Source organism: Tupaia chinensis, unplaced genomic scaffold (assembly GCF_000334495.1).
Source record: "Tupaia chinensis unplaced genomic scaffold, TupChi_1.0 Scaffold000250_1, whole genome shotgun sequence".
Lineage (NCBI taxonomy): Eukaryota > Metazoa > Chordata > Mammalia > Scandentia > Tupaiidae > Tupaia > Tupaia belangeri.
The window spans coordinates 1868296-1877992 of NW_006159730.1; the positions used below are offsets into that span (position 1 = coordinate 1868296).

Sequence of the window (9697 nt, forward strand, 5' to 3'; positions counted from 1 at the left end):
GAGAGATTGGGAAAGTGAGAAAGGAAGCCGCCAGGTCCAGGACTCAAACCATGGTCGGCTATGTGGGAGTCCAGTGCCCTTAACCATACTACCTGCTGGCCCCCATGCAGTACTTGTTTCTTTTTTCTTTTTTTGGAGAGGTTTTTGCTATAGAGTACATGTGCTCGCCAGACAGACAGACAGAGACAGAAAGCAAGAAATCACCTCCCAGGGAGGAAGGCCACGCCATAATCCCCTCTCCTCCATTCTCCTCTCGGGATCTTGGGCACGCATGCACATGTGCCCGGCCTGAGTTGTTTCTTAACAGGTTTAGAATACATCAAAAAGGTCAACTCATACTAACTGGCTGAGGCTGGATGGAGGTCCCAGATTCGGTTCTCGGCCTAACCTGAACAGAGTACATATACTGGCTTGAGGACAGAGTCATGAGACCCCATCGAAAATACTACCTTTTCGCCTAGCGATGGGGGCGCATACTGCTACAAAGCTATGCTGCACAGGCTGGGACCATTTGGGTGACGTAAAGGCTGGGTATAGTGGTATGTGCCTCTAATCCCAAAAACATGAGGCTAAGGTAGGAGGATGAAGAGTTCAAGGCAACAAAGAGAGCTAGGAGATGAGTGCACACCTCAAGTCCCACGTGGGTAGCTGAGGAAGGAGAATCATGAGCAAAATGCTGTTTTTAAAAACAAACAGGTAGGGACCAGCAGATTGCATGATGGCTATGTTGCTGGACACCCATGTAGTCGATCACAGTTCAAGTCCTGAACCCGGTGGCTTTAAACTCATGCCAGCTGAGTGTGTGCCCAAGATCCCAAGAGGAGAATGGAGGAGAAAGGACAGCAGCATGGACCTTCCCTGGAGTGGTGATGTCTTGCTGTCTCTCTGTCTCTCTCTTTCTGGTAAACGCACACACCCTATAGCAAAATACTCTCCAAAAAAGCAAAAAACAAACAAACAAACAAATCAACAACAGGTTGTTGGAACCAGCAGGTGGCCTGATGGTTATGTCGCTGGACTTCCACGTAGTCAACCACAGTTCAAGTCCCAGACCTGGTGGCTTTTAACTCATGTTAGATGCGTGTACATCCATGCCCAAAATCCCACAAGGAGATTAGAGGAGAACGGATAATGGCATGATCATCCCCCCGGGGGTGACTTCTTGCTTTCTCTCTGTCAAGCGCAAGCACCCTATTAAAACAAACAAACAAAAACCCAAAGCAGTGGCATGGTTGTTAGGGTGCTGGATCCCAACATGGCATACCATGGTTTGAAGCCTGGACCGGGTAGCTTGAAAAATCATACCAGGTGCATGCATGTGTATGCATGCCTAAAATGCCAAGAGAATGGAGGAAAAGTAATTACAGAGTGGCAATCCTGTGTGAAGGGGTGATTTTTCACTTTTCTTCTCATTGCCTCTCTGTTTCTCTCTGCCAAGAACATGTGCCCTATGGCAAAAACCTTAAAAAGAAATAAAATAAAATAAAACCACGGAGCCAACAAGTGGCATAGGGGTTAAGGTGCTGGATTCCACACAGCTGACAACACAATTTTGAGTCTCAGACCTAGCAGCTTAAAAATGCCAGGCATGTGTAATGTGCATTCAAAATCCAGAGATGAGACTAGAGAACTGACTGCAGTATGGCTATTCCCCCAAAAGTGATTTCTCACTTTCTCTCTCTGGTGAGCACATAGGCCCTACTATAGCAAAAACACAATATATATTAAAAATCATAATTAACAAATAGTGTTTCAAGAAAACACAACTTCCACAAAAAATAATACTAATAACACTAGCTTAATATTTGCACACTTATTAGGTCTTATGCCCTCTTAAATACTTATATGCATTATTCCAGTTTAAATATCACAGCCTTTTTGGGCAGGTCTAGTACATAACTTGACTGAAACTGGGTTTAAGGAAAGGTAAAACACCCCCAACTGCTGGGCTCCAAAGCCCGTTTTTTTTTGCTATAGGGCGCGTGCGCTCGCCAGACAGAAAGAGAGACAGAAAGCGAGAAATCACCCCCCAGGGGGAATGGCTAGCCACAATCCCTTCTCCTCCATTCTCCTCTTGGGATCTTGGGCACGCACGCACACGCGCCCGGAGTGAGTTTTAAGCCACCGGGTCTGGGATGCGAACTGCGGTCGACTACAGGGAGTCCAGCGACATAGCCATTACGCTAACTGCTGGTCCCTCCAAAACCTGTTTTTACCGCAGTGAATCTGAAGCAGAACACTCAGACAAGAAGGCAGAGCTTTGAAACCTACAGCACTATGAATTTAATTCAAAGGACATACAACATAAACCACTAGCTCCTACAGTAGTTTTATTAACAGCATGAAACCACCAAAAAAATTCACCTGAAAAGAGCATTACCCCAGGTGTGAGGGACACAACAGTAAACAAATAACGTAAATGGAGGTGGGGGCGAGAGGCAGACACTGGAATGCCAGTGAGCAAGTGAGGCTAGGCAAGAAAGGTTAAGTGCTAGAACCAATGGCCAAAGCGATAACACAGGCATCCCCACTTATTTCAGTGGGGTTAGTTTGTCAAGTGCCAGTTTCTCCAGAAATAAGCAAATGGGCACCATCCTCTTTAGGGGACTTGGTTCTTCACCTTGCCCATCTTCCATTCATGCTTCTCTACTAAAAATGCCTTCTCCATTTAGGAAAAAATGGTCAGATACTTGACCTAGGCTCTGAGCCCCAGGGACCTCCAACAGTTTGAAGGGAGTATGATAAGCATTAATAATACAGACTATCTGAGCAAGCTGATGGCATGATTAAGGTGGCTGGGTCCCACATGATTGACTATGCAGCTTGAAAACACTAGATGCTCGCATGTGCCTGCCCGAAATCCCAAGAAGAGAATGGGGGAAGAGTAGGGGGTTGCACTGTGGTCATTCCCTTTGAGGGGGTCCTTTCTTACTTCCTCTCTCTCTGTGACTATCTCTGCCAAGCACACATGACCTATAGTAAATTAAAAAACAAACAAACAAACAAACAAACAAAAAAACCCCAAAAACCAGATAATTACAACCATGGGACAGATTTTAATATTTAAGCACACAGAATGCAGTCAATAGCCTTAAAAGAATTATCCTAGTTTAACTTCAAGATAAAGATCACAGTAAATACAATGATTGGTTTTAAGAAACCCCAAAAAGTATATGTAAAGTACAGGTGTGTAAACAATGCCCAAAGATATTTTTTCCTGTGCTGAGGATTTGCAGCTTGAGAGAAGTGTATTTAAATTACCTGAGGGGAACGGCCTCTCTTCTTGTCTTGCATTTCTCCCTGAAGTTTCTCAATCAGAGGGATGGCAAAGGAAAATGTCTTCCCAGTTCCTGTCCGTGCCTGTGCAATTAAGTCCTTCCCACTATAGACATGGTGGAATGTCTTTGCTTGTATAGGAAACAGGAAGGTCACCCCACGGCCTGTGAACAAATTAACCATTTAAAAGACACTGGAATTATTAAAATATCAGCCATACTGAAGGACTGAAACACGCATACTTCCAGTCCTGTACAATGAAAGAATTCTATGTTCTGGTTAACATCTATAAAGTCAGGTTCAGCTATATTCTGATAGTGAAGAACTAGATGATGGAAAGTTACAGACAAACTTAGTGCACCAAATTATAGTAAATGTTTATTATTTTAAGAGATTAAATTACTTGCCATGAAAATTCATTCATAGGCCAGTATAAGCAGGAGAAATTTGGTGCTTTGAAGTCTAGACTGTGCCTGACCTGACACAGAAACCACTGAGTTGAGGGACCAGCAGGTGGCATAGTTAAGCAGCATGTGGTTAAGGTGCTGGACACTCCCATGTGGCCGACTGTGGGTCGAGTCCCAGACCTGGTGGCTTGATTTCTCACTTTCCCTCTCTTTCTCTGTCTCTCTCTGGTCAAATTATAATAAATGGATGAAAAAATAAAATTAAATAATCCTTAGAAGAAAAAAAAAAAAAAGACTGAGTCAAAGAGATGACTAGCTAGCTAGTCCTAAGCAACTGCTCATGTGAGTTCTGAGTTTGGCTGGCATCATTAATGTTGAAATGCCTCAAATGGAAGGGGATAAAAAAGATAACACTAATATAGCATCAATTATTTAGTTTCACCAACACTATTAGTCATTACACTTCTGAATACATATGTTGTGTGTAATAAATTTTAATCACTTGTTTTAAGAGGCAGCAAAAACAATCTCAGCTGTCTGGTTCAGTCCCGGACCCAGTAGTTTGAAACTTATGGTGGGCATGCGTGCATGCATGCCCAAGATCCTGGGTGGAAAATAGAGAAGCGATTATGGCATGGGCATGTCCCCTGGGGGGTGATTTAAGACAAGAAAGGACAAACAACAACAACAACAAAAAAAATGCTACAAAAAAAATTAATGGGCTACTTCCAAATATTTTAAGAATTTCTAATATTACCTTTGAGAAGCTTAATAGTCTCTTCAGATATGGGAAAATTTGAGAAAGCACCTTCTTTTTGTTCCACAGATATTTCCTATCAAGTAAAGGGCCACAGAAATAAATCAATAACTACTCATACAAATTAATACAAAGAAACCTTCTGAAAAACAAAAAATAAAAGAAGCTATCCTAAAATAATTCTCCTAAATACATTAGTTTAAAAAAGTCAACTGAAAAGACTTGAAAACCTTGGTAGATTAATCAAGATCTGGAAAGGAAATATTTTGTAACAATCTATAAACCCCCCCCAAAAATCTGTAGGCAAAATATACAATAACATAAAGTACATGTGACTAGTAAAGGCAGATTCAGACTCAGCTAACTACTGTACAGCTGTTTCCAGCCAACAGTACAATGAACAGGTCTTTAATCCCTTCCCACAGCAACATTGCTCATGTACTTCCATAAAAAAACAAAGAACATGGGGCCGGCAGATGGCATAATGATCACATCACTGAACTCTCACTTTGTCAACCACGATTTGAGTCTCAGACCTGGTGGCTCAAAACTCACACTTGGAGCATGTGAGTGCAGGCCCAAAATCCTAAGAGGAGAATAGAGAAGGAACTGCGGCATAGGCATCTCCCCAGGGGGTGATTTCTCACTTTGTTTCTCATACGCCCTATAGCAAAAATCTCTAAGAAAAAAAGAAACATTTATCAAGTACCGTCCCCATGGCATTATCAGATAGTAAGACATCTGAATGCTCAACAGAGAATTTCTAAATTCTTTAGAAGATTTATGTATTTAATTTTACTTATTCATTCATTTATTTTTAATTTGAACAGAGAGAGAAAAAGTGAGAAAACAAGCCACCAGGTCCAAAACTCGAACCATGGAAGTGTCCAGCACCTTAACTACCATGCCACCTGCTGGTCCCAATGAATTTCCTAAATATTCACAGGATGAGTAAACCCCTCAGAAAGAAACTAGGGACCATTTATATAACTCTCTCTCCTGCTGATTTCTGACTTATAAAATAAGCAGACTTGGGACCAGCAGTTAGCGTAATGGCTATGTCGCTGGACTCCCACGTAGTCGACTGCAGTTCGAGTCCCGGACCTGGTGGCTTAAACTCACGCCAGGTTCATGTGTGTGCAAGCCCCAGGATCCCGAGAGAATGGAGGAGAAGGGACTGCAGTATGGCCATCCCCCCTGGGGGGGTGATTGCTTATCTGCCTATTTCTAAAGGAGGCATTCTGATATTACTCAATCTTTGAAATGAAATCTTGCCTTGAAGCTCAAGGTACTCGACTCCCAATGATCTAATGTAATACATATAGCAATTACCTACTTATCTGAAACACTAACAGATACATTCTACCTACCAAAGTGCAACTTTACCTGCTCTGCCTCACTGTTACTTTCTTCACTAGCAGCTTCATTGGAGTTTGAGTAAGGATCAGAAGGAGCAAATCCATTCTTCAGTTTGGGACTTTTTTCTCCAATGTCTCCATTCACTTCTGCCTCTTTCTTCAATTTCTTGGGCTTAGGAGCATCTATTTCTTCTTCAGGGGGCTCCTCGCTTTTTATTACTTTTTTGGTTTTAGGAGAAGCGATTTCCTTTGCAGAAGGCTCCTTTTTCTTTTTCGAACTTTTGGTTTTAGGAGAAATAATGTCACCTTGAAGTGGCTCCTCTTCTTTTTTTGTCTTTTTGGATTTAGGAGAACTCATGTCAACTTCAGTAGGATCCGCTTTCTTTTTTACTTTTTTAGCTTTAGGGGATATAGTTTCTTCCTTTTCTTCTACTGACTCTTCGGTCTTACTGACCTTAGGTTTCTCCTTTTTACCTTTCTAAAAAAATTTAAAAAACATATAAACACTGAACGAGGTGCTGTTGATGTTGATATTAAGTAAACCAGTACCACTACCTCCCCACCTGTGGGTACAATTAGATAATTGTATAATTCATCAATTCTGGATTATTTCAAGACCACCCTTCAACCAGCAAGAATACAATTTTTGGACACTTAAGGTAAAAAAAAAAAAAATCAAACAGCATGCTTCCTCGCTTTTTATTACTTTTTTGGTTTTAGGAGAAGCGATTTCCTTTGCAGAAGGCTCCTTTTTCTTTTTCGAACTTTTGGTTTTAGGAGAAATAATGTCACCTTGAAGTGGCTCCTCTTCTTTTTTTGTCTTTTTGGATTTAGGAGAACTCATGTCAACTTCAGTAGGATCCGCTTTCTTTTTTACTTTTTTAGCTTTAGGGGATATAGTTTCTTCCTTTTCTTCTACTGACTCTTCGGTCTTACTGACCTTAGGTTTCTCCTTTTTACCTTTCTAAAAAAATTTAAAAAACATATAAACACTGAACGAGGTGCTGTTGATGTTGATATTAAGTAAACCAGTACCACTACCTCCCCACCTGTGGGTACAATTAGATAATTGTATAATTCATCAATTCTGGATTATTTCAAGACCACCCTTCAACCAGCAAGAATACAATTTTTGGACACTTAAGGTAAAAAAAAAAAAATCAAACAGCATGCTTTTTTAATAATACTTCTTAGATACAGAAAGACAAGTATACTGTATATCAACAGGTTCATTAGCCTGAAAAAAATCAAGAGTGCTTCTTAGTAACTATGCAATTCACACTGGCTGAACAAGTGTAATACCAAATTTTCATATGAGATTCGAAGTAGCTCATGGAATGCTCCCTTACATTCTAAATACTAAAGAAAGTAAGTACAATTTTAATTAAATTCTGATAGAATAAGGCCATGCATGTTCACAGATGGATGCTAAGCAGATTTCTTTCTCCCTGCTTACCATCCTGTATAGGTAAAAGAGGGATTCATAATATCTGCACCTTGCCTATCTAACAAAATGTTACAAAAATTCATTATCTTCTCAATTGTAAAAAAAGTGTTCTTAATTCAAAGTAAGACAAAATAAACGCACAAGTAACCAGGATAACAAAGTACTGAGTACTCAAACCAATCCAGACATAGCTATGGCTTTTACATGGAATTTACAATCTTCAACACATTTTCACAGTACTACTGAAAACTAACAAGAATTAGACTAGTATCATAACCTCCTTAGAACCTTGCTAGCAGAGCCACAAACCATCCCAGAAGTATTGAGATTATATTGAGATGAAATATACCTCCCTGAAACTTCATGCCTGGCCTCTACACTCAAATCATGGATTAAGGTAATTTCTCTGCCACAAAATCATCCTTCAAAGATACCTGAAAAACAAGGTGCTCTTCCCCCAAGATTTCAGTTCTTCCATCCTTTAATTACACCAATTAAAAGCTGGTTTCCCATCCTGGTGGCCAGGTGGTTTCTTTTGGATTGTAATAAATTTGGTCACATCTCTCTTGATTTGTTTTGAGTGTCCCACACTTGGACACCCTGATGCTACGTAAACCAGGACCATTACCATCCCCACAACTCTAAGAGGTGCAAGTCTGTACTCCTCCAGGCTTCCAGGAATGACTACACTGCTGTTGTACGAGCTCCCACCAGATAGATAGAGAAACCACAAAGAAAGAAAGTTTTATGTACAATGCAAGATCAGGGACAATTTTTGTTCCCCGGTGACTATCTCAGAACAGAGACTCAGTCACAAATCAAATCACTAAGGATGTCAAAGGTAACTTAAGACAACTGCACACTGCTAAGCCTACTCAAAAAAATAAATAAAAGATGCCATACACCACAATTAATCCTTCACATTTCGACAGGAAATCTGGGCAGTAAATACTAAGAGAAATTAAATTATCTCATCTTCTAAAGGCTGCTTAGCGGAAACACACTGCACTTCCCTTACTAGGGTAAAAAGAATGCCACGACGGGCGTCGCCCACGTGCGCGGATCGTGTAAAGACCTCACTAGTCCAGGCTGAAGGTGGGGCGTCCCAATTTCTCCGGCGCACGCTCACTCCCGGCCTCAGTGGCACAGTGGGCTTAAAGGCGAGAGTCCGACTACGCAGGGGACGTAGGAAACTGGCGCCCAGTTTCCAGGAACCACGTGGGACACCGGTCCATTCTCCAGTTCCCACCCGGCCTCTCCGCTCCAACTACCGGAACTTGTGCATGCGCATTATACAAGCCGGCAGAGAAAGGTCTGCACGTCTGGCAGACTACGTCCCCGCAGGCCCGGAGTGCCCCGGGCCGGGCCGGCTAGGAGAGACCCACGCGGGGTCTACCGCGTGCCGGTACTCGCCGCGCGACAGGCGCTCCACGCCCCAGGTCCTCTCGTTCCCTGGGCCCCGCTCCTCTCGGCGTCCCCTGCACCTCCCCGGCTCCCCGTAGACCCCCTATCGGACCCGGCCCCTCTCGCGTTTTCTCAGGCCCGGCTCCTCTGCGCTCCCCGGCACCTGTTCCTGCCTTGCCCCAAGGCCCTGGGCATCACCTTCTCATTTTGCTTTCGCAGTGTCTTCACTTTCCCCATGGTCGTATCTGATTCCAAACCGCTGTCACTGAGTTTTCCCGGCATCACTCGGCACACACTAACTAGGCCGACCGAACTCCTCAACCGCGTGGAGAGGAAGAGATAGTACAATCTCTGGGCCCACCCAGTCACGTCACTTCCGGTGCCAAGGCACCTCCGGCGGAAGCAGGAAACCCGAAGCAGGCTAAGATCCACGTGGTGGATTGCAAACACCTGCCACTGAGGAGTACCGGTGCTAGGTGACTAGACCTATTTGGGCGCATCAACTATTAATATATGGAAGACACCTACAGAAGGCGGAACTACAGATATATTCTATTTCTAATATTGGCCAATACTGGCCAGAGTCTCTAGTGCCACACTGACACAGGAAGACGAACTTAAAGCTTTTCAGTGGCCCCTTCTCAGCGATTTGTTCTACATTGCTCAAATTTGCAGCTTCGTGTACAGAAGCGTAGGATGTGGTTTTTAATCATCTCATGGAAACGTCGATTCTTCACGGTGTCGGTGAACCAGCAAAACCAAAAACCAAAATCGTGTCGGATATGGTGGTTAGTTCATTCGTGCACTCAGCAAACATCCCCTGCACACTCACTGTGTCAGTTGTGAGAAACAGGGCTAGGATTCACTGGCAGCCAACACACAAGCCTGGTCCTCAAGAAATGTAATAGACTGCCAGAAAAGATAGACAAGTGTGTTTTGAAAGCACCTAAACTAGCCTTAGGATCAGTAGGGGGGCACCCACGCCACATAGACCTCTATTAGAGATCAACAGGGGCTCTTAGTAGTGCTAATATATTTTACCTTTAAG

At 42.8% G+C, this 9697-nt stretch overlaps 1 protein-coding gene across 2 annotated transcripts in view; it reads right to left on the reverse strand.

The window, feature by feature from the left end:
* Nucleotides 1–9020, reverse strand: part of DDX21 (DExD-box helicase 21) — a 29266-nt gene extending 20246 nt beyond the window's left edge. The window contains exons 1-4 of one of the 2 annotated variants that reach the window (XM_006148934.3): nt 8848–9020; nt 5827–6276; nt 4441–4516; nt 3262–3440 (exon numbers count right to left, since the gene is read on the reverse strand). In XM_006148934.3, coding sequence (XP_006148996.1) covers nt 3262–3440; nt 4441–4516; nt 5827–6276; nt 8848–8931 — 789 coding nt within the window. In that variant the 5' untranslated portion in view covers nt 8932–9020. Of the gene's footprint in view, nt 1–3261; nt 3441–4440; nt 4517–5826; nt 6299–8847 lie in introns of those variants that run through there. The other variant, XM_014587971.2, reaches the window with a different exon arrangement.
* Between the last annotated feature and the right edge of the window lie 677 nt (nt 9021–9697).